This window comes from Neodiprion fabricii, chromosome 7 (assembly GCF_021155785.1).
Source record: "Neodiprion fabricii isolate iyNeoFabr1 chromosome 7, iyNeoFabr1.1, whole genome shotgun sequence".
In the NCBI taxonomy this organism is placed as follows: Eukaryota; Metazoa; Arthropoda; class Insecta; order Hymenoptera; family Diprionidae; genus Neodiprion; species Neodiprion fabricii.
This window is the reverse complement of record NC_060245.1, coordinates 4,285,897-4,310,918: the sequence shown is the minus strand read 5'-3', so window position 1 is coordinate 4,310,918 and position 25,022 is coordinate 4,285,897. Positions and strand designations below refer to the sequence as shown.

The following is a 25,022-nucleotide window of genomic DNA, read 5'->3' as shown; positions in this document are numbered from 1 at the left end:
CCAGGTGGGACTCTGGGCTGGTGAAGGTGACCAAGGCTCCGTGAAGTCGCCTGCTGCTGACCGGCGAGGCCTTCTTCAAGGCAACGTCCAACGGTTGGCACCCCAACAACCACACCCACACAGACAACATTTAGATTCGTTTAGAAAATACTATTATACATTATTCTTTATCGTCTACTATACGTAATTCGTTTCACGTGTACATTTCGCGTTGCTTCAAGTACGCGATGCCTGGTTATGCGTTTGCGTGTGTGTGTCTTTGTGTGTGTGTGTACACATCGTGTCACCACTTACTTACTGTTACTTACTTACACACTTGGCTACTTGAAACTTCGATACAACCTACTTGATGAGTGATTGTGTATAGGGTGTGGAATGACGATAATCTGCGTAATAAGGATCATCGGTACAGTGTGTAATGCAATGTTTTGTATGAATATGTATGCTGTGAGGACAGACAGACAGATATAATATAACGAGAAGATATTTTACAGAAAATAGAGTATAAAGGTAGATAGATAGATAGATAGATAGATATATTTATGATATTATAGAAGGAAGAGTATAAACAGAGACAGCGAAAGATAGAGAATAGAGAAAGAAATGGAGTTAGAGGAAGAGAAAGTGGAAATTTTCGATTATTATTGTTACTCAGAGTGTACACTGAGAGAAATTTGCAGTTTCGGTTACCGCTCGGTCTTTGACTACTTTCATTTTTTACCAAAATCGAAAAATATAGTTCTAGGTAGAAAATGAGAATTAGTTTTTCTAGCCGTTACCGGAAAGTCTATCATCCGTTACTGTTCTTTCTCATTACGATCACTGTTGCTATATTTTCTTGCAACTGTTGCGACAATTTAACGCTCGCGCAACAATAAATTGACGTTAAAGCCTTGTTTGACTAAAAAAGTAGAGTAAACCTCAGAAACTGATTTTGCGTTGGAATTACCAAAAAAGGGTCCGTCAATAGCGAAAATGATTAGGCTTCGTAATCGTTTTTCGTAATTCCAACAATATTCAAACAGTTTTTTTAACGATACCTGTTTTACTCAACTTTTCTAGTCTCTGTAACAAATGAAATTTTTCTCAGTGTATAATAATGTTCATGTTCGCGCGAATGAAAACTTATTGTTATACCTGGAGCTTGGCTTACGATAATTTCTTCCTCGTTCTTCGAGCAGTTCGTTATACCCAAAAGTGGTGGGTATTCGTTTGTAGAAAGTATTTCAGAAGATGTGTTCAAAATTTTTGCGAAAAATCACCAATTGACTAATTTGACAGCGAAAGTTTTAAAACAAATATAACAATATGACATTGAAGTCGTTTACACGTGATAATCGATGGCGGTTTAACCTGTTCACCACTCCTAATGATTTGGTACCCATTTGTCACAACAAGTAAACGCAGCTGAGCTGCCAAACCATACATCGCCGGTTCACGGATCATGGTCCTTTAGTAGCTCCACGCAACCATGGACATCAGATGCGCATCGGATTTCGATTTGCAGAGAGTGAGATATGAGAGAGGAATCGAGGAATCGAGGAATCATGAGGCAGTGGTTTGGCTGTGTACGAGCTTTCCGTCCATCCCGATAGCTTTCATTGACGAGAAACGATAAGAGTCGAGAGCGTGTCGCTTAAACGAAGAGGCTGGTAAATGGGTAGCTGCAGCACGATCGGAGGATAATAAGTGTGAATAGAACGGGCGGAGCCTTGGCTAAATTAAGCCGCTCTCGCGTGAGATAGCCCCGGGAAAATCCATCCCATCCCAGGTATAGCCCAAGAGCGTAAACAAGATAGTCCAATGGTAAACAAGTGAGCCAATAAGTCGCCGTTGGGAGCCAGGAACTCGTTATCTCCGTAGCTACGTGGAGGCAATCGGAGTAAGATCCGACTATTTACGTATGGTGGTCGGTATGGCGACCAACGAACCACCGTGTCACTGACGGAGTTTGTTACCGACATCGGAGACCATTCCATAAAAAATAATCGGGAGTTGGTCGAACGTGATGATAAAACATGGGTTTGGGCTGCAATTACGTGCGACTTAATGCTTATGGTTCCAAGCACCATAAGTCGTGATTTGATCACCCTAGACGCAGAGTTGAATCCCTGACCTCGTCGAACACGTACGGTCAACTTTTTGCGAAGAAGCTTTTTACAAATTGTTCAGTAATACTCACGAGGTGAGAGTCTCTGGTAGTGAAGGTGACTGGATCGGAAGCTTTTGGCTCCTGACAGTGAAATTCTATTCGACCCCATGCCGCTGCACCGGCCGCACCGCTTTTCGCAGCTTCGATTAGTTCCATCCTTACACCTTCGGCTGCAATTTCGACCTAGAAAAGACAACGCGCATGCGGATCATCAGTTAAATTGATCACCGACATTTTGGAGTATGAGTTTTGAACGAGCTGTGATCAGATTCTTCGACTTTGCGACGAACTTACTGCACGCAGTAAAATTTCCGACTTGTTTCATCAAATTCTCTGTTAGTTATGTGTATACAAGGTTACAGGGTCACCGTTAGATTATGACATCACTGGTGAAAGTCTGAGGGAGTTAGCTAACATCCAAAACGACGCACCCTGCAAGGTTGAAAGTGTTAAACACACGAAACTGTCTGTAAAAACAAAAATTGATGTCGTAGCCAGTCATAGAAGATAAAGAAAAAAAAAAAAGAAACGGCGATACAAAAAGATGAATGCATATTTACTCGCGAACATCACTGCTCTTGGAAATCAATAACTGCGTAACGTTCCTGGTAGACTCTGAGGTTCACGTTGAGTTTGCGCTCGTTTGACTTATACAGGCAACCTATGTTTATTGCGAATAGTGCAAATTTGCCTTCCAGAGAGACAGCGGAGTTCGTCAAGAACCCCAACCCTCCGGTATTGGCAAGTGTATTTTGGAACACACCGTCTCGTCGACCTTTCTACACATCGAAGTCCATTTCTATGTCCCGATATTCAAGCCCGCTATCGGTGCTTTTGAGCGAAACTTCGTGTTTGATTAAGCCGCAAAGTCACTCGACATCATTGGGTACCTATAACACGAACCTTTCGTAGACAGCCGACGAAGTTGTTGATGCCTTTGGCACCGTGAAGAGACCTGGCATCCGCTCCTCCGCCAACGAAGAGCCGATCACTGGCCAAACGCGAAAAAGATCCGGCGGTGTGTCCGTGATCAGCAAAAACTCCGTCAACCACTGCGGAAAGCTGAAACAATGCAAAAGAGCGGCATGATCATTTTGTCCGACATCCAAGGAGATCGTCGTGATCAATTTTAGGGTTCCCTTTACCTCAGAACCCTGTTAGGATCACTCGATCATTGTCCGTCTGTCAAGAACCTCATATCAAGCTCAAACTCATATCAAATATTAAGGTCTACGGTCCCTTGGAGGTGTGAAAAATTCAAGCTTTTAAGTCAACGGAATCAAAAGATACGTCCATTTATGTCACACATTGCGATACTCGCAAGCTCACTCATCGAAACCTACCTAGAGTCATGAAATTTGTATAAATAACGTTAAAAGAAACGATCGTCAACTTTGTACGGTATCCTCAGTGGGCGAGGTCTACTCGCAGAAGTTGTCGTTGATCATTTGAAATAATGGATCGTAGAAGGATCCGCGGTCATGCTGGTTTAATGTTTCTACATTACAGTCTGCGGTGTAAGGTGGTAGCTTTCTAGGCCACAGGATCGCGCCATTAGAGGTCGGGCTAATGAGGAACAAGTACGCAGTGTCAAGTATCTCTATCTCCATATCGTGAAGAGAAGCGAAACTTTGTAACAAGCGAACAAACCGACCGCAACTCCAACGGACAACCGAGAAGGTCTTCGCTCTTCTCCGACATCTTAAATCCAGCTCCGCCTCTTTTTCGAAATCGGGTTCCGCAGCTGGCCGATTTCTAAAGTGGTGGGCATGAACGAGGGACTCGTTTCCACTTCCAATGCTCCATTAACGGAGACTGATCATGTAACTAACACTGGATTGGTCGCTCGCCGGAACGGTCAGACATTTTGAAAGCATTCTAAACGCTTCGATGACTTGATTCGATATTGGGGCTAGAAGTTCACTGTATCCATAGTGTACATATAATAGTGTGTCAAAGTGGTTGAAGATTCGTTCGAGATTCACGACGTTTATGAACTATTTCGATAGTAAAATTTAATGATGCGGAGAATGTGGGAAAGAAAGGTAATTGTTGTACAATCCAATGAAATACGTGCTATTTCGAATTAAATGTCGCACTGACAATGCGAGAAATTTTTAGTTTCGGTTACCGCTCGGTCCTTAACTATTTTCATTTTTCACCACGATCGACAAAATATAGTCTTAGGTAGAAAATGAAAATTAGTTTTCTAGCCGTTACCGGAAACTCTAGTATCCGTTACTATTCTTTCTCATTACGATCGCTGTTGCTAGATTTTCTTGCAACCGTTGCGAAAATTTAACGCTCGCGCGAGAATAAATTGACGTTAAAGCCTTGTTTGACTAAAAAAGTAGAGTAAACCTGAGAAACTGATTTTGCTCTGCAATAACCAAAAATGGATCGACGATAGCGCAAAATGGTTAGGCGTACCTCGCTTTTCGTAATTCCAACGATATTCAAACAGTTTTTTTTTTAACGATACCTGTTTTACTGAATTTTTCTAATTACTGTAACAAATAAATTGCTTCTCAGTGCGGGTAAATAAAAACCGAACAAGGCAAGAAACGGCGTCAAAAACTATACTCAACGATTGTCTCGACGCAAAATCTTGTACAATGGAGACGGGGAATGAGAGCCATTCGGTTAAAGCCCGGAGGTTACAACGAGAGTGGAGGACTATTTTTCTCCGGCAAGATTTCAGCCTCTTTGAGTTCTGCAGCCTCGAGCTTTGAGTAGCCGTAGACGAATACTATAAGCTCTTTCTCGCTGTTCCGAGTATCCTGAACGACAGGGTTATTACAGCGAGGCAAGACAAGGTAAAGAGGTGAAAAAGAAAAACAACAGCATAAAATAAACAAAAAAAAACAAAAAAAAAACAGACAAAAATGAAAGATAAAAATGCAGGACGAGAAAGTACACAAACATAAAAGAGAGTTGAGTGGAGAAAAATGACGACCATTTTTAACAAGATTCCTCTTATCTATCCGCTTATGCACTTAAGCTGTACTCGTTCCCATTTTCTGTTCTCCGTAACACCTTGTCTGTGTAAATTAGGTACCGTGTGTGTGTGTGAGAAGGATTTGCTCGATTTCACACACGTGTGTAATAACGTCGCAGGTTTGAGGTACCGGTCTAGTGAACTTCCAGGATTTGGGTTGATCGGACTCTCCTAATAGTCTCTGGATTTCTGCCAGCCGGACGTTGCTCGAGCCCTCGACATCCTTTCAAAACTTTACGAGCGATCTTCACTGGAGGAGGTGTGAACTCGACGTTCCGACGAATTTTGCGAACCACGGAGAGTGATTTTTAAGATGATGATTAAAAAATGTTCAAATTGTATATAACTAATGTAAGGTGGTGGAGAGTTGGATTATACCGGTCAACATAAATTTTGAGTCTGGGTTATGGATGCCAAATTTTGATTTCTTCCACGTAACTGATAAATGAAAAATTAGTTTTATTAGATGAAGTTTGTTTTTGTAGAATCTAGAACGATATTTCGAATTTTAAGCTTCAGTTTTGCATTCAAATCACTTTCATTCAAAAGTCATAATTAATAATCCGAACTACAAACGTAAAAGAATTGATAAACAAAGTTTAAAAATGAATATTCTGTCTCGCATCAAATCCCAAACGTAATATTAACTATCGTATAAAAGCGTAACGTTAGTTATCAATCAAACACGTCAAGACTCATTCATCGACGTAAAAACGACAAAAACAAACTTTATAAGTAATAAATAAAGGTTTCGGTTATTCCTCGATGTATAGAATCAAAATTTATCCGTCAATAAAAACACGTAGAAGAAAACAAAGATTTGTAATTAACTTTTGCTGTATAATATATGGTTTACTCACACGACAGAAGCTGGTAATCGTTGAAATCTGAAACAGAAAGGCAAATTTGTTAATATAAAATTTAACGCAGCACGTAGACGCATGATTAAGAGAATTTCATACGATTATATCAAGTATAACAATTATAGCAGTGCTCGATCGTTAAAACACTCCAACATCATACAGTAACAATCCTCGCGTGGCTTTTCATTGTCCGCCGAAAATGATTTCTATTTAACACCACAGTTATTTCACTAGTTAAAATAATATCTGCGGATTGTTAGAATCGCGTTATCGTGCCAAGTACGTAATAGGCAATAATTTCAAACTGCGTAATGACGTCAAGGAGAGCTTTTTGATTCGACGAGAACTCTGTGTACAACGGAGACGGCAACCCCGAATTACAGGGTAGCATGTGAAAATTCACCACCATTGTTTGTCGCTGTTGGATGAAAAATGACGCTATAAATGCGCAACAAAACGAGTCCCTTTTACATTTAATCATTTCCTGATAATTTAGGCTGTGAAAAAACTCTTGATTACACTGCCGTACACTGAGAAAAATTTTATTTGTTACTGAGCGGTAACCGGAACTAAAAATTTCTCTCAGTGTAACTGCTGCCGTTACAGCATTTTTCAAAAGTGTTGACACGATATCTCAAACAGCACTGGATCGATGGTGTTTAATGTTTCACAGCATTTTTATCACAACTATACCTATCGAATGAACCAGGATAATAACGATTGCGTTGGTAGTTTTTATTTTACGAGCTAAACAAATGGAAAAAAATGTAAATTTCTAATACTTTCTTTCAAATCGTGTAAAAAATTTAAATTGAAACATTTTGAGTTCGTTGTAGCTCATTCCATAGCCACAAGCCTGAAGACTGAAATGCTGCTCGTTTTTTTTTTTTTTATTTTGTTTTATTTCAGATGAGCAGAACAGCTGGATTCATATCAAGACTCAAGCACAATACTTTTTTTAAAAATACGTTCCTATCGGGCAGTGTATATCTGGTTATATTGATTATTTCGTCTCCAATAAATGTACAAGGTTTGTTTAAATGTCCATAAATGTGATGTAAAAATTTTGAGAAGTTTTGATTCGAATGATTTGTCTTCAAAAAAAGACGGACCCTTTAAACGTTCACCGTGCCGCCGACCGTTTGGACAAACGAACGTCTCTGACGAATGAAAACAGTGCAGTTAATTAAATGAGGGGTAACTTATTCGAGGGTTGAAAGTAGATCATGTGAAAGTTGTTCTCCGCTGCCGCAGGAAAGTGAGAATCATGGGAATTGCAAGACTTATGAATTAAATATCAGGAATAGGTTTAACGAACCCTGCTGCTCTTTAAGCTCATTTGCAAACTTTTCACCGGGACCTTTACCACTGAGTCACGAGATTAAGTTCTCGGTATACGTCCCAGGGGATTCGCTAGACGTCGAGATACTTCCAACCGTCGGAAACTTGTTCCGTACCCGCACTGACTTCACTCATATTAGGTACAAAGAATGAACAAATTTCACTTATGAATTTATTTCAACAGGGGAGGCATGAACTCCCTTTCCCTTTTAATTAAATAATCCCCGTACCTACGAACTTATGCAGAGTGACCGTGATGCTGCAGGTCTCGATTCAAGTGCCTGCGCACAACTTTCGGAAATGACCGTATCTTCATCACTTCAAAGCATACATACATATATATCCATTTCTCAATTCATTCTCGGTATATCTTTGCCCGACACAACAGGCCCCTTAATCCCTAGGATGGTCCTTAAAAGCGTCATGTTTTGAATTTCGACCAGCTCGCCCCCTCAAATTGCCTCCAGACAATTAAAAAATAATTCCCTAAATTTTTCAGACTTGTTACTCGATGTTTCCGTACGAATTTTCAAATTTTAAGTACAGGTTCACCCATAATGCACCCTCTTTGGGGCGCGTGTTAGAGTTGAGATAAAAACCTGAAAAACGTAGGGAATTGTTTTTGTATTATGTGCAGCCGATTTGCGTGGCGAGCCGGTAGGAATTCAAAAATGACCTTTTCAAGTACCACCCTAATAATCCCCCATTATACCAGGGAACGTCGAGGCATATCATCCCCCAAAGTCACGCGAGCATGTATCGAGCGTCCTTCAGTCCGAGGTGTGCGTCCCGCCATGCGGCCTGATTCCATTGAACTGCCCTATACGCGTGCAGGTAACAAAGTTACGATGGAAACAAGCCTCCGGCCCGAGGCTCTCATGTGGGCGGGATGGCTGCTGGTCTTGTTGCCTGGTATCTGATGATCGTTTCCGTACATTACCCGCGCACACAGAGACTGGCCTACAACCTAACGGACAATGGCCGAATACCCGAGCCTTGACTAGGTTAGACGTGTCGATGTAAACGATGTTTACCTTGTTTAACCTGACTATGTTAGTACGGTCGGAGCTGTTTGGTCAGTTGGCTCGTGGTTGCAACATGATTGCGAGCTGCGTTATCGGACCCGTTAAACTCCGACATTTCGGACCAGCACACTTATGAGACTGTTAAAATTCGCAGGTTTACATCATTTTTGAGGTCAATTTGTATATTCAGCATGAGGTGATGTTATACTTTATATTGACATCGAATAATATGAGATCCTCACGAAATTCTAGTCTAAACTGAATGTTTCTTGGAATGGACATGGCATGTCCAAATCAAATCGTCGATCATGTGCTTGCCAATGTTATACGTAAGTGATGTGGGAACCTGCACAAAATGCAGACATTTGATCTAGTCAGCGGTCAATTTGGATATTCGGCATGAGGTAGTGTTACATTGACATCGAATACCGCAAGATCGACACCAAATTCTAGTTTACCCACAAAATAATCCAATCCTGGATGCTTCTTGGAATGAACACGACATTTCCGAACCTTCAATAATCACCAAATCATCGATCATGTGCTCGTCAATAGTACAGGTACATGATGTGGTCATCTTGGATATTCGGCACGAGGTAGTGTTAAATCGACATCGAATAGCGCAAGATTGGCACGAAATTCTAGTCTACAACCCACGGAATACTCGACTCCTGAATGTTTCTTGGAACGGACATGACGTTTCCAAACTTTGGGTAATCGAATCTTCGATCACGTGCACATAACGCAGATACGAACCTAGGCAAGATGTAAATGCTGGATCTACTCACCTCTTGAACTCGCCTATGTACGACGATTCTGTGCCACTGATTATCGTCGAATCTGACCCTCGCGGGTTTGATGTGAAGATCCAGCCTGCCATTAGCTAATGTCATGCCAACCGCAGCGCCTCCATCCTTTAGCGATATCGTGAGATAGTCACCTGCTTCGCCTGCGGAATGAATCATTATTCTTGACATGCTATCCAGCGCGTGAAACTTTGAGCAGGTGTTTCAACTTCGCGGAGGTATTTTATTGTCCGCAGTCTACTTGCTTCTATATATTTACAAGAATTTCTCCCCCTCTGTATACAGACTCCCATGGGAGATGAGACGTCGAGCATATCTCTACCTCTCTGCCTTCGGGGGATATTCTACGCGGCAAAATTTAACGTATGAAATATTTCGCTTACGCCGGAATTCGTTGAATTTAACAATCCCACCGTTTTAACTCCTGATTAAACACTCGGCCAAGGGTAAAGGGGCCAACATGGAATTACAAGGGCTCAAAGTATTTTCCCGCTCTATCCACTGTCCTACGATTTCTTGAACCGAAATATTGAAGAAATTCTTAACGAACGATTCGTTCAACTTACCGGAATAGAATAAGAGTCCGTTGGGCTGTCTTGTCTTGAAGTAAATACTGATCGACTCCTGAGTACTCATAACTGGTTCAGCCTTGCTCAGATCTATCGTTAGGTACTCCGTGCCTTTGAAAGTTGCTTCTGAAGGTGCTTTGTCTGCAACAACAATATCGACAGAACGCCGTTAACAACCCCTTCTAATTAATTATCTTAGGGGCAAAATGGCTTACAATAATTAGATACTACCTGTGAGGTTACAAGTTTCCCACCGAATTCAGGCAAGTGGTGTCAAAAATTTCGGCTAATTTCATTTCTCAACTTTGAAGATAATTTTTTGCGATAAAAAAGCTGCGCCTACGAGCTGCGTCTGTTGTTCGGTAGATTTCTTCCTTTCCGACCGAGTCACTCGGTGCGATTTCATAATTTTCACCTTGCATTGACTCTCGACGCATTTTGGAACCACCGAACTTTATTTCATGCGATTGAACTCGAAGTTCGGCTTGGGTGCTCATTTACAGGAAATTAAGTCAATTTTTTGATCATACGGTATGTGTTTAAAAAATTTTACATGCTTTAGATACGCGCATCTTACCTCTCTTAGAGAGTAAAATTGCCTCGTTAGATCCTCATTTAAATGAATCAGGGTGATGCACCGACAAATTGTTTAAGGAAAAAATGGATACGGGTCCATTGAGAGGAGGGATGAAACTTTTCAAAAATGCAAACGACAGACAATTAATTTTTTTATCGTAAATTCCCCTTTACAGCCGTCGTTTTCATTTTAACTTGCCTTACGTGACCCTATTTACGTGTCATGCGCGGATCTGACTGCACGTCGAATACGTAAATTGGTTCAAAGGGATTCATCCCTCTCCTTTTATCCAGAAGAATAATCCATCCTGGACTTGTTTCTCCGATGCTGCATCAGCGAACGAAGAGAAATCCTTAAGGATGTATTGGCTACACATTTTCAACCAAAAGCGAGTCCTTTGGGATAAGATTAGTAACGGAAAATAATAAACCGCAACAAAGATGATAATAAAATTTGCCGAGTTTTTTTGACGCGTTAAGGAAAACGAAAAAAATAAAATAGGCACTGCTAAATATAAATATTAAGAGCTCATCTTCGACTGAGATATTGTTTTTGAGATGCTCTGACAGAATTTTGACGAGCGTTTGAGAAAAAAAAAAAATTTCTCTTTGCACACCATAATGCAAACGAAGTTCGATCTACGCAACTTTGAATAAAGCAAACCCCGGTTGAATTAAATAACCGATTATCAACACATAAATTCCGTAATATTACGTAAGTACTTTTCCAGCCATCTATTTCAAGCTGTACACGTAACGTATACCTACCCCCTTAAATTTACGAAAATAACACAAACATGTTTACTTTGAATATATATGAATGTTCAATAATTCAACGCTTGTATTATAATACACGACGTCGGATATGACAAAGACCTCAAAGAACTTCCCTTCTTTCCTAAAGCCTTCGGTAAATTTGCGGAGAGCGTCCGGTGCAGGTAAAAGGATACGACAAATTCAATGCTTCAGCTTCACGATCTCTAAAGAAAACTGTTTCACCTTTCTCCTCGGAATTTCTTCCCCATACATATGAAAATACGAATTCACGCTTAAACGGCATCTCGTCTTTCTTTTTTATGCCTTCTTTTTTCTTTTCTACCAGTTTCGCATCTTTTCCGTCATTCTACCCATGTGCAAAATGTTGACGACAAAAGGCGCGTTGTTTGTGCCGCAGGTTGAATATTGATGACTTAACGATATCGAATGAAATATAGATTTCGAAAATACGGTGCCAGCCGAGCGTGACACGCGATATTCTCCGTTTTCATATCGCAATTTTTTTTTATTTCTTTTTTCCCTCTCATTACAAAGCGACGACTTTCAGTGTTTTAAAAATATCCCGAGTACCTATACTACAAACGAAACGATGCGAAAGTACAATGCTCGTAATTGTGTCGTGCGAATTGAATCAATAAAAATCCTTTCAAAATCCACTCGCTCGTCAAGTTCATTCATGCCGTTGGAAATCGGCCGTCTGATGGATTGCTTTATGCTTTCAAGAATTCCATCCACTTCGCGAATAAAAAACAAGAAATTTTGATGCAATTTTTTGATTAAAGAAAAAGAAAAAAAAAAAAAATAACTACCAACTTGAATAAATGTCGGTTTTGTTCTCCAAGTGACGTCACGTTCAAAATATATTTTACTCGGTTTATATGTATATATTTTTTTTTTAATCAACTTGTATTTTTGTTTCATGTCCCAAAGGATCGAGAATCCAATTTGAAAACCTACGAAGTCTGGTTATTTCAAGCGCGGATTTCATTTCGGTTAGAAATTATGATCCTAGTTTAAAAACTCGTAATATCTTATCTACTTCTATCGTAACCAGTTTCATCTAGAAAGATTTGCAAGTTTGCATATTTCTGGAAGGTCGGAACGGCTAAACTCGACTGCCTCGAGCCAAAAGTTTGACAATTTGGAGAGCGTCTCGCGTCCTTTCAGCGCAAAACTCTGCCCATCGCATAATGTATTTTATGCATATATATATTTATACAATATCTCACCTATAGCGAAGCGGTTTACCCTGCGGAGAAATTAATAATTTTCATGCATATGATTTATAATCCGTAAGTTGGAGAGTTTTCAGTTTGCTGTGATAGACCAAAAGTCTGATACGAGGCTCGGATCGTTATTCTATAATTTTATTCGCGGATTATACACCCTTCGTGTAAAAAGACGGACAAAAATTGAAAAAAAAAAAAAAAAAATCTCGCATCGTTTATTTCATACCTTGATAGCGGTATAACCCGAGTACCTACATTACCATTAATCAAAAACGAGGAGGATCGTTTAATTCAAAATTAACACGTGCCGTTGTCAAAACGTTAAACACCCAAAATGGGAAGGGATAAAAATCCCTGCATATAACGATCGTATTCATTACTTTCAAGAGTTCGGTCAAACGAACTGAGATGATAAATGATCGTTAGACTGGGTTTTTTTTTTATCGCCGTCTAGGTTATTTTAAAAGTCCGAAAGACTTTGTTTCGATGTAATTTAATGCGTACGATAATTGTTTAATTGCACGATTAATTAACAACTTCTGCAAGAAATTATAATGAAAATTAACTCGTATAATTTACAATGATGATGTATTTATTTCTTCGGTTTCGTGTATATATATATACACCATATATTGTGTTTTTGAATTTATCTTCAAGGGAAATAGTTGAGCGGTCAGAAGTCCTGAATGTATACTTTCAAAAGCTAGCCAACTGCCTGCACGAATTACCTGCGTTTTAGATAATTTTCAAACTTTCCAAAAAGTTCACCATTCAATATTGACAGATTATTTTACACGTTGAACTCAATTATTCATTTGTGTGCTCGTGTTTACAACGAAGAATAATTTTCTTCTCAACTATTTTAAGACTCGATAATCTAGCATGGATTGAAAATTATCTAGATGATATTTAGGTGGTAGAAAAAAAATTATCCAGATAATACGAGTATTTTTGTGGTAAATTTGAAAAATTTTTCACCATCAGTAAATTGAATCCAAACCAGCAGGTGATTCATGGTTGAAACAAAATATGATCATTATGTACAGACTTAAACAGCGAGATGATTGATAAGCTCGATAAATAATTACGGGAACTTAAGGGGACTTAAGTTTCAAACTCACTGTAATCCCACTCCCAGAATTCGTCAGTGCCAGCTGTCGGTAGCACAGTGCTCCATGCCTCTGGACACACCATAGAAAAAAAAAAAGAAATAATAATGTAAGAAACAAAATCGTCTTCGTTGCAGTCATTAATCTAATTATAATTAGATATCGATCTTTACGGTAAAACGTTTCTTTCAGGTTTCAGAAGGTAATCCAATTGTACGTGTTTGTTGATGGCAAGGTATGAATGAAAAAAAATAAATAAATAAACAAATAAAAAACACTCAGGTATAGATAAATTACTCGGGACTAATTCTCAGGCATCGAAACGCGTTCATCGATCTCGGTGATAAGAAATGATCCCATACGAACACTGAGAGAAATTTTTGGTTCCGGTTACCGCTCAGTCCTCGACTATTTTACATTTTTTACAACAATCGAAAAATATATTTCTGGGTAGAAAATTTTTCACGTTAATAAATCTTTCACGTATTTCAATTTCCATGCAAAAATTTTTTCTCACCACTAGCGAACAAGTAAGTTCTTTGCCATCGAAGAAATACTTATCTCGCTGAAAAAGCAAAATGTTCACGTTGCTTAGGTGAACTCGAAGAAAGTCTGAAGCGCGAAACACTTCGAGGTTCAAGTATCCCGAAATCTTTTTCTTCGATTCCTTTAACGTTTCACCATCGTTACCTCCCACGCTTACGAGACTATAACCTAAACTTACAGCAATGTCAAACCCTAATCTCATAACCTTGCGAACGAACCTGAGCCGTATAATTTTTCCGTATATATATTTTTCCCTGCGGTTATATCACACACGTAACGCAGAAAATAATACGCTAGATGAAAAGATTTTCCGGCAATGTGACGTATAATTTTCCAGAAATAATTTACGTAACACATCAAGTTAAGTGTAGGTGTACGTATCCTTTCATTACGTTGCTTCCTTCGCACGTTTCACGTGCCCGAATATCACAGAATCCCATGTGACCACATGGAACGAAATTCTGTAAATGCCTGGATTTTGTCCGTACTATTTTTTATCACACATATTAAACTTACAACCGCAATACTGGTCCACGGAACTTCAACGACTTGGAACGATGGCGATTTATACTACGGCTCAAAAAGCATGGGGCTCACCTTTTTCGCAGTAGACACCCTCGTAGTCTCCTGTCCGACACTCGCAGATCGGCCCGCTGTCCGTTGAAATACAAATCCCACCGTGTTGACACGGATCGTGAACCTCGCACGCGTCCGTTACGTTCGTCACGATCATGCTCCGCAAGCTCTGTAACATAACATATTCATTTGGATCAATTTTCCACCCCGTGAGCAAACGCGATATCGATAATGCGATGACGCAATTTGGAAAAAGAAAGAATCAATCTCAACGGTAGATAAATTCAGTGTTTCCGAGCAGTTTTATTGATGAACATTTTTTATTTATAGTCCACCCTTACACACGGAAATTATTCAATTTTTCTGAGGGGTTGATAAATACTGAAATTTGATTTACGCTTTTTCGTCAATCTTGTAAAGTTTCTCGAATACTATTGAAATATTCGAAATCTGCTGAAATATTTTGTAGCCTATAAAATATCTCTTGAAATCATCTGGCTCAAGTCTCTTAAAATGAACTGAAATCCTTTGAAACTATTGAAAATCTTTTGAAATCCTTAGAAGTCTTCTGGAGTTTCTTGAAATCTTATAAAATTCTTTAAAATCCCCAAAATCTTGTATAATTTTTGAAATCTTCTCAAATCTTCTAAAATCATTAGAAATCTCTTAGAAATCACTTGCAATCCTTAAAGATCCTCAGAAAACTATTTCAATCAGTTTCAAACTATTTGCAATCTCTTGAAATTTTTTTGAAGTCCTTTAAGATCTTTGAAATCCGTCTAAATCTTTCAAAATCCACTGAAATTATTTAAAATCTTTTGTGATCCGTCGAAATCTTCGAAATATTTGTAACCATCCGAAATCTGTTGTAAACTTTTGAAACGTCTTGAAATCTTCTGAAATCTTTAGGAACCTTTGTAATATTGAAACCAGACGTAAATTAAATCCACGAGTGATAAACTCCTCGGATTCTTCTGCTGTTGTTGAATTCAGTGACTGTTACTTACAAGTAACAACGTTTCGTCGAATTAATACTCGTTGTATACTCTGCGATCGCAATGAGGAGCGAGGGGGAGGGAGAGAGGGAAGGGAAGGGGGATGTTTTACACGCGAGCTTTCGTGTTGCTCAGGGCTGCACAGAGATCGGCTTAACGTCGTCGCGTCGGGCTGAAACCTTTTGTTTGGAAAACTTTGAAAATTAGTGTCAGGTGGTTAACTCTACTTGAAAACTTGACGTAAGACCGGTTTACGATAAAAGTTTACCATGGAGAAATTGTCGGACAAATAATGCGCCAAGCAACCGTGTTCTACGACAATTCCCTTGTATAACCAACATACGTAGGTATGATAACAATAAATATACGTGTAATATGAAATGCAGAACGTCGTGAAAAAGAAGAAATTTATTCAAAGTTAAATTGAAATTTTGCCTCCTCACGTAAAATTCGCGGAGAATTGCACATCCCGGTAATACTTTCAACGACTATTGTTCTTTTCCACCCATCATGAAAGTGAACCCCGGCGACCCAAGAAAGGGGCGTGCAAATCAGCAGACCTTGGCTGGTGTAGCATGTAGAATGTGTAAATCTGCCCCTGGGCACCCTCCGACTGTCTAAAGTACAAAGCGCATGGAATGCCTTGTACTTCAGACTTTACTGCAAATTGCGGAAGGGTGAGAAAGTTCGTTAGATTCCAAAACGACCCGAGTAGAGCGGAAGGGAGGAATAGCTCAGGCTGACGTTTAGGCTGATCGAACTAGCGTGCTTTCCCTCTGCCGTTCTGCTTTACCCGGGGCGCATTCTGCTTTACCCGCGGTACGCTTCGACTTACCGTCGGTGCCGGCCGCTGAGAAAAACGACGAGGCAAGCGGAAGTTCAAACTACCGAAGTGAACAGCTCTCGTCCATGTAATTGTGATAGATCTCCAAGTGACTCTCGCTCTTATGAATTACGTTGTATAAGAACTCTTTTTCTCTGAGTTTTTCTTCTCCTTTTGTGGACACTCAGCTGTGCCGGCAAAGAAGATTGGCTCTCAGATAAGCAAACGTGACTGAAATACCGGCATGGTTTACATCGCGTTGGACTCTATCGCTGTTCTCTAATAATCTTTATTTGGGTACTTCAACGTTTTTTTAATCCAGTGAATTTTACTGTACAGATCAAACGGACGCAGGAAACGATTTGTACGCGCATGCATCGAATAATATATTCAGAGTGTTGATTGCTCGATAATAAACTGTTGATAAATGATAGCATGTCGTATTTTCTGTTATTCCAATATTCTAAACGTGGGATTTGCATCACTTTCAGGGCAAGATGATCATCAGTCATTTTGACAAATGAGCTGCGGTTCTTGCAACAATCAGCCGGTCTATTTTTAGTCAATGTACGTAGGTTTGTTAGGAGTTGTTAGAATTCAGGTTCTCGCAGAATCGATGCATGCGATAATATTATCCAACGTGTGATCATTCATGCCGCGGTATAACTCGAGGCGAATTTACAGGGATATAAGAACACGCAGTCTGCTCGATCCTAATCTAATCAACGCGTGTTTTATTTTGACAATTTAATGATAATTCTAGAACGGCGCTAATTAAAAGGCGGGAGGAAGGGAGGAGTTCCTAATTGGCTGCGAAAATTGTGGACGTGTAGAGACGGGGGCATTTTCAGGGAGCTGGTTAGGATTGTTTGCCCGTAAGGATGGGATGGGATGGGATGAAATGGGATGGGATGGGATGGAATGGGTGGGATCGTGGAAACGCCAAGAACCGGGACAAGAAAGTCCTGTATAGCTGGGAGTGGTTTAAGAGAAACTGCGAACTGGAGCTGGATGAACTCGACGTAGAAACGAGGCTCGCAAACCTTTCATTGTTAATTAAATCGTTAAGACAGCGATTCTTGGAAAACGGCATTGCAACTGAGTGCAGACACGCAAAGAGTCGCCAGCTCTCTTCAATGAGAGTTCGAACTCTGTAAGACCGTGTGGATTAATTGCGATTGAATGACCGTTTCTTACTTCTTCCTTTCTTTCTTTCTTTCACTCGGAGAACTTTACGATGATTGTTGAATGTTTAACTTCGTACTAACTCTACTGTAACAACGAGAGATTAAAGCTCTGTTCGAAACTGAAATCGGACTGTGCTGTTGCAAAAATTTCACTTCGATGCGATGCATAATTTACATCTACCCAGTTCCCTGAATTTGCTACGAGGAAAATTTCTTCAGTACTTGACCCTGTTTCTTTTTCCAGACTTTTACCCAGCGAAAAAATGAACCTACGACTCGTTTCACCTTTTGGACTGAATTTGATATTTCAAACACTGTCCATAATTGCTGTAACCTTACAAGAAGACTTCAACATTCACGATGTGATAAAATTATTCCCTGTACCCAAAGATTCAATTATTGACACTGCATTTATCCGTTGTTCATTCAACTGTTTTTAGATGGTATACGGAAAGCAAGTTTATGGTGGAGATCACTATGAAAACCCTTGTACCTTCAACCAGATGATTTTTATAGATATCCGAGATAACTTTCCAGGTGAGTTAGCGGGAAAGGAAATGATGAATAAACCAAAACCGTAAAGAAAATCATGATCCCTGAAGTATAACATCTATATATATATATATATGTATATATATATTACGTACATACAGATAAAGTATGACAGATAAACGGAGGATGATGGCCAGTTAAAAAACCCTTTGATTTCAGGATCACGCGTGAGACGAAGTAGAATGATAGAGATAAGAACTCAATGGCGGTTCGAGCACTCGAGTGACTTTCTATGTGTATAACGTAAAGGGTAACGCATGTTATCCACTTCCAGCACCTTTTTTCTGATCAAGCGAAAACAACTCTATCAGAAATAATATATTACAGTCTGTCTTTGCGATATCGTTTGGATGATTTCTAGTATTACACATTTCGCGGTTGAAAATTTTTCGCAGCGACAATCGAGACCCGTTTACTCCAGAGTGGTGGAAGTACTGGTCTGTTTGTTTTTATCAAAAAAATAAGAAATGTGCTCGTTTAGTTTACGAGTGATTGAAAGAGTCCTTAAGACCGGAAACTGAAATCGTACCGTCATGAAATTATCGTGACGTCGAAATTGTTCAATTTTTAGCTTAATCGATGACAAGGGTAACCCAAATGCGATCAGACACGTCATGAAAAACGGTGTTCATATCTGACACAAGTTTTTTAAGTCGAAAATAAAATCGGTGCAGCTTAAGCCCGAGAAAGCACTAATCATACACCGCATGTTTGTGAGCCCGAAAAGTTGTAGTTCCAGTTGAAAAAAGTTTCACCAGTTGGTTAAAACAGCGTGAAAACTAGTTTCGTCATCCAGCCTCGGATTCCAGAGAGTGCAGAAATATCTGCCCATGACAACTCGTGCACGGTTTGTCAAATTTTATTTTCATCTATTTCGACCGAACGATTCGACAAAAATTTGTTGGACTTTTGCAACGGTTCAACCGTAAAAATTAAGAATGATCATCTACTGAAAGGTACAAAAAAAATCGATGGTCCCTCAACTTGTACTCGATATTCACTTTGTGGTATTCCATGGGTTGGTCTATCGATGGTGTTTCGACCCCTTCAAATAAATTCGCACACCTTGGAAGATGGGCCAAGTCGATGATGAAGAAAAAATGCTTGGACAATTTTTCATCGAGAGTGCAAGAAGTGGTCCACCTCTTTCTAGATTTGCCTCAAGGTCACGTTGACAGCATGGCATGCCGTAGCGTGACGTGACGTGACTGTAGAGCCCCCACTTCGAGCTTCCTCTACGGTTTCCCCTATGCCCCCATTTCCCCTACCACCCCTGGCACACCCTTTCCATCCGCCATATTGATCGAGGTCTCCCCCGCAACCCTCTTCGCCTCCTCGCCTGGCGGCCGTTTCTCCGCGATGTTGCCACGTCTCTTGTCTTTATTCTAGTTGTCTTCGTTTTTTTTTTTTTTTCTTGTTCTTTTTTTTTCGTTTTTTTTTTCTTTCTCTTCCCCCCTTTAAACCACTTCTCAACTTCCTTGAATGCACTTTTGCCTTTCAGGGCTCGATTGACCCTCTAGACGAGCATTCCTTGGAATATAAATGAATCTGCAATCCCACTTCAGAGAAACCAACAGACGCGCCGTTGTTACATTGAAAAGGCTATTTCCTTTTACACGAGTTAACCACTCGTTATACGCTTCCAAAGTGACGGTCTTGCAGGGTTGGACTAGTCGGAAGGCGAATCTGCAATTCACTCGTCGAGCATGGGGTAATTGACCAGCAGGCCAATGTGGACCACGGAAGGGTTCATGTCTGAACTTGGAAGTTGTGAAATTCGGCAAATTACGTAACGACAGACTTTTCTCTCCGCATATCGACGACGATTCTACATACCGGCCAATATACTGGATGATTTGAACACCGGACAAGCGTTTCGAAGCCGGATTTGTACCGGCAAATCCTCGAAGTCAATCTCGACGATGAGTCTGATGAGGATGTTGATAAGGAGAAGAGCTTATTCGGAGATAACGTGAACCCAACTCTGCCTGACGAGTCTCGATTTTCTAGCTCCTGCACGTATCGCTGCGTTACGAAAGAGATGGGCAAGGATGGTATATAAGGAACCTGGATTTCGACCCAGCATCCATTTTATACAAGAGCCACTGGGCGCAGGACGCGATCGACGTAACTTCCAAGTAGTTACTGGTGGAAAGACGTTCTCCGTTCGTTTCGTCGGTCAGGTTTCTTTCACGCGAATGGAATCCTATTTGTCGCGTTGTTTATCCGAGGGGAAAGGATTGTGAAGTGCATCCTTTGACGTCAGGATCTCTTCAAAAATCATGGTGATCGGTACTCGTGATGCCAGGTTGATATGGTCGATTTATAGAGTCGTTTGATGACGAAAGCCTGGCGGTTTTACTTTATGAAGACCCGAATGGTACTGCGGGGACAATTGCTGACAGTTACAAACGGGTTGATAACAGGTGCGCCGTATTCCAAATTCGCCGGAAACCGGAATTACGGCTTGAACTTTGGTTTCACCTCAACACAAGCTCAGACTCGCGGTATACGCTCCGAAAATCCCCCTCCCCCAACATCCCTAGACATGGTCAGCGACCCCAAACTGCTGACTTCCGGTTGGACTGGCTCACTCCCAAAGCTTTCAAAGCTTTCCGAAGCTCTGCTTCGCTGATATATTTTCCCTTATCTTTGTCTTCGCATATGCGGGCGAATATTCATTTTTCCACCGCTGAGCGAAGTGTCTTGTAGAATTTACAAAACGTTTGACAAGTAAATTACGCAAGAAACTTGGATTGTAACGTAAATTGAAAATTAATGGATATTTCAGTTTCGCGAACGCTCATTGGTGCATTAATTTTATCTCTGTCTGGCAAGCATTTATAATCAGGCTTTCTTCGGGCTTGAAGACGAATAATCGTACAAGCTGGACTAACAAAAAAAAAAGAGTGAAAAATATTAGAGCCTCGATCGATTTCCGAGTTTTTCATATAATGTTCTAATTTGACGTGAATGAAAAATTGCACTGTTGTCAAAAAATGATTGAGAAAAGAAGAAGAAAAAAAGAAAGCAAAAAGCAGAAAGTTATGTAATTTCGTTTGCGGAAATAGGGCGCGACGAAATTGGCATCGATATGTCATCGGTGAAAAGGTGCGGTTTTATCAAAGAAGATGATATAAAACTTCCGTCCGTAAGTCGCGACTGACAACGAAAAATTTTTTCCCGCTGCCCTACCTTTACAAATCCTGACTTACGTCCGTGCTGTAACCTTGCAATTTCTCAGGATAAAAAATACCCGACTTCGCTGCCTATATTATGCATGGCTACCGGCTATATGAGCGTATAGGTGAGGTTATTCCGGTGAAATCCGTTCGCTCGATCTTGAAAACCGACCGTCGCTTATTTCGGAAAAAAATAAAAAATCTCACACCAATGCCTGATCCGATCATTTGGAAACCGCAATTGACGGTATAATTTTGTTGTAGGTGATAATTTCTCTCTTCAAGTTACTGCAAATTTGATTTTTCTCGATCAGTCCGGATCGTTGTAACGTCTCTTCATTTTTTTTTTTTTTTTTTTATGTTCCAAAAAATCTTACACCCCGGCATGTGATATTGTAAAACTTTGTTTATTTGATTTGCGAGGAAATTGTCGATGTGAACGAATTTCTACGTGTCGAAACTTTCACCACCTTCCCCACACGCATTGCTTTCGTGTGCGACGATTCGGCGGAGAGGCGAGGTTAAAAAAAAAAAAAAAAAAGAAAGAACGGTAAAACAAGAAAGTTGGACAATAAAAGAGGACAAACATAAAAAAAAATTTGTCAAAAATAAAGAAAAATTTATTGGTCGTTTTTTGAAACTTTTTTTTTGTTTCTCTGCTCACGTAGCCCTTCGAAAAGTTAGTTTTTAGCCTCAAACAGTGCCGCGTGAAACCGAAACTCGGTGGTAAAATTTTATACGGTGACTCGTCCGGTTTGAATTTTTCAAACACTGTAATCGAAATATTTCGAAAACTATACAAATTGGAAAGCTGTTCTTGATTTCATTTTGTAGATAGTCAAATTTTCTATGAAAAAAAAAGGTCAAGACTACTATACACCTAAATGTTCATCTTGTGTTCGATACGAATGTTTAAAGTTGAGTGGATTGAATGAATGAATGAAGATGTTTGTTACTTTGTAAATTTTTATCTCACTCGTGTTCTAAGCTGATGCAAATAACGTCGCATAATAGTGGCAACATTTTTTTAGAAGTATATTCGATTATCTACAAAATGAAACCAAGAACAGATTCCTAATTTCTATACTTTTCGAGATATTTCAGTCAGAGTGTTTGAAAAATTTCATCTTTTAAAATTTTGCTACCTAATTTTGGTTTTAAGAGGCTTTGTTTGAGTATAAAAACTATCTTTTCAAGGGGCATGTAAGAAAAAAAAAAGATAAAAAAGAACCACCAAAGCTGCTTAAAATTACGCTGAAAAAGTTAAAACATTTTCTAAACAAATTAAAGTGGATAACGAGCACGGTTTTTTCTGCGTCAGAATTGTTGTTGTTATAACGGCACACTGAGAAGAATTTCATTTGTTACAGTAACTAGAAAAATTCGGTAAAACAGGTATCGTTAAAAAAACTGATTGAATATTGTTGGAATTACGAAAAACGAGGTACGCGTAAACATTTTGCGCTATCGTCGATACTTTTTTGGTTATTGCAACGCAAAATCAGTTTCCGAGGTTTACTCTACTTTTTTAGTTAAACGAGGCTTTAACGTCAATTTATTCTTGCACGAGCGTTAAATTTTCGCAACGGTTGCAAGAAAATCTAGCAACAGTGATCGTAATGAGAAAGAATAGCAACGGATACTAGAGTTTCCGGTAACGGCTAGAAAACTAATTTTCATTTTATACCTGGAAGTATATTTTTCGATCGTGGTAAAAAATGAAAATAGTCAAGGACCGAGCGGTAACCGGAACTAAAAATTCCTCTCAGTGTAGTTTGAAACGCGTTACAGACAGGAAAACGAAGGAGATTCTGTTTTCAATTGATTTATGCCGGATGTCGCATGAGAGTCGAACGCCTGCGGCGATGCGAATACGAAGAGACGCAGCAGCGCGGAGATGAGGAGCTGATCGACGTCGTCCTTCACCGTAATTGGGATTTCTCCGGACGGTCTCGGGTTAAGCCAACGCTCAGGTCACCCAGGATATCGTCGAGGCAGATAATAAAAATTGCAATTTCGCGATAAGAATCCGAAATGGAAAAAACCGAAAAAAAAAAAAAATCGCACTTCACGATGAAAATGAAAATCGATACGTCGAAAAAAAAAAAATATGCAGTTTTTCACGTTACAAGATCAAAATCTGTCTATCAAAAAGTGAAATTGTGTGTACGGTGAATAAATTTTTTGTGTAATTTCATTTTCTACGAATTCTTCTCGTGATATGTATTTTTTTTTTTTTCGTCTCTTCCCCGCGTGGTTTTTGTCTTGATCATTAAGTATGCTGCTTTCATTATGTGTATAATTTATTAAACTATCACACGAACAACCGTGCTTTACGGTTTAAATTCCAAGAAACCTAATCGACGTGCGAAGCCGTCATTTTACATTTAGTTCGAGATCCGAATATATGAAGAATTGCAGTTCGGGTTGGTCAAGAACAACTAGAGTCAAGATACATAGTAAATTTAGAACGGTCATAGAAAGTGCCGATCGTTAACAGACTCGCAAGGCTGTTCGATCCTCTACTAAATTCTGATTTGTCCGTAATAACGTCGGACAAAATTGATCCGGTCTCTCCCTCGTTTTTTGCTACCAGCAATCGTCTCGCCTCGAAGCTTTCCTCAGCGTCAGGTCAACCCTGCCGAACCGAAACGTCGCATCGTCGTTACAATGTCCAACACATCGGCATTCTGACAATAAGCTAAAGCTTTTGCGCGCTCGATACTTCGAGCGTTCCTATATTTAAAGTCGTGTAGTTTGCATATGGGTCTCTCTCTCTCTCTCTCTCTCTCTCTCTCGTTCTCTCTGTCTTGCTGGTTCAACTCGACCTATTCGTGGATTCGACCAATCACGTTTTTTTTCCTTCTCCCCTCTTTTATTTCCCGTTGTTTTCTCCATGCGGTACCCGCTAGTCGAGATAACTTCACCTCGGGTGATTTATTTCGCATGCTTCTTTTTGGATTTTTCTTTTTCTTCTTTTTCCTTGGTATTCCTGCATGCGGGAGGAAATTTTTACAACTCTTACTACGTAGGTATGATTTGGGAATTCTCGTATTTCTACGGAGAAAAAAATTTTCGTACACTGGCAATGAGAGACATTTTTATTTCCGGTTACCGCTCGGTCCTTGACTATTTTCATTTTTTACCACGATCGAAAAATACAGTTCCGGGTAGAAAATGAAAATCAGTTTTCTAGCCGTTACCGGAAAGTCTAGAATCCGTTACTATTCTTTCTCATTACGATAGCTGTTGCTAGATTTTCTTGCAACCGTTGCGAAAATTTAACGCTTGTGCAAGAATAAATTGACGTTAAAGCCTTGTTTGACTAAAAAAGTAGAGTAAACCTCAGAAACTGATTTTGCGTTGCAATAACCAAAAAAGTATCGACGATAGCGCAAAATGTTTACGCGTACCTCGTTTTTCGTAATTCCAACAATATTCAAACAGTTTTTTTAACGATACCTGCTTTACTCAATTTTTCTAGTTACTGTAGCAAATGAAATTTCTCTCAGTGGTACGTTTACACTTGAACGAAAATTTTTCAACCTATTTTCACCCGTTTAAAACTCATAGCCAAAAATGTGTGTCAACATTTTCAGTTACCACGTATTTTATATACATTTTTTGTATATTTAGAGAAGTTTGAAAACATATTTCGTTGCAGTTTTTCGCTATTTCTGATAGTATACTAAAATGTTTTCAATACTCGAGAGTAA

At 39.7% G+C, this 25,022-nt stretch overlaps 1 protein-coding gene across 4 annotated transcripts in view; it reads right to left on the bottom strand.

The window, feature by feature from the left end:
- LOC124186201 (neurexin-1) overlaps window positions 1-25,022 on the bottom strand; it is an 83,193-nt gene that overhangs the window by 37,562 nt on the left and 20,609 nt on the right. For 2 of the 4 annotated variants that reach the window (XM_046577692.1, XM_046577693.1), the window contains exons 3-10: window positions 14,589-14,736; window positions 13,458-13,517; window positions 9,752-9,895; window positions 9,168-9,328; window positions 6,011-6,037; window positions 3,056-3,214; window positions 2,183-2,335; window positions 2-73 (exon numbers count right to left, since the gene is read on the bottom strand). In XM_046577692.1, the coding sequence (XP_046433648.1) occupies window positions 2-73; window positions 2,183-2,335; window positions 3,056-3,214; window positions 6,011-6,037; window positions 9,168-9,328; window positions 9,752-9,895; window positions 13,458-13,517; window positions 14,589-14,736 (924 nt within the window). The remainder of the gene's footprint in view (window position 1; window positions 74-2,182; window positions 2,336-3,055; window positions 3,215-6,010; window positions 6,038-9,167; window positions 9,329-9,751; window positions 9,896-13,457; window positions 13,518-14,588; window positions 14,737-25,022) is intronic. The other 2 variants (XM_046577695.1, XM_046577694.1) reach the window with 2 other exon arrangements.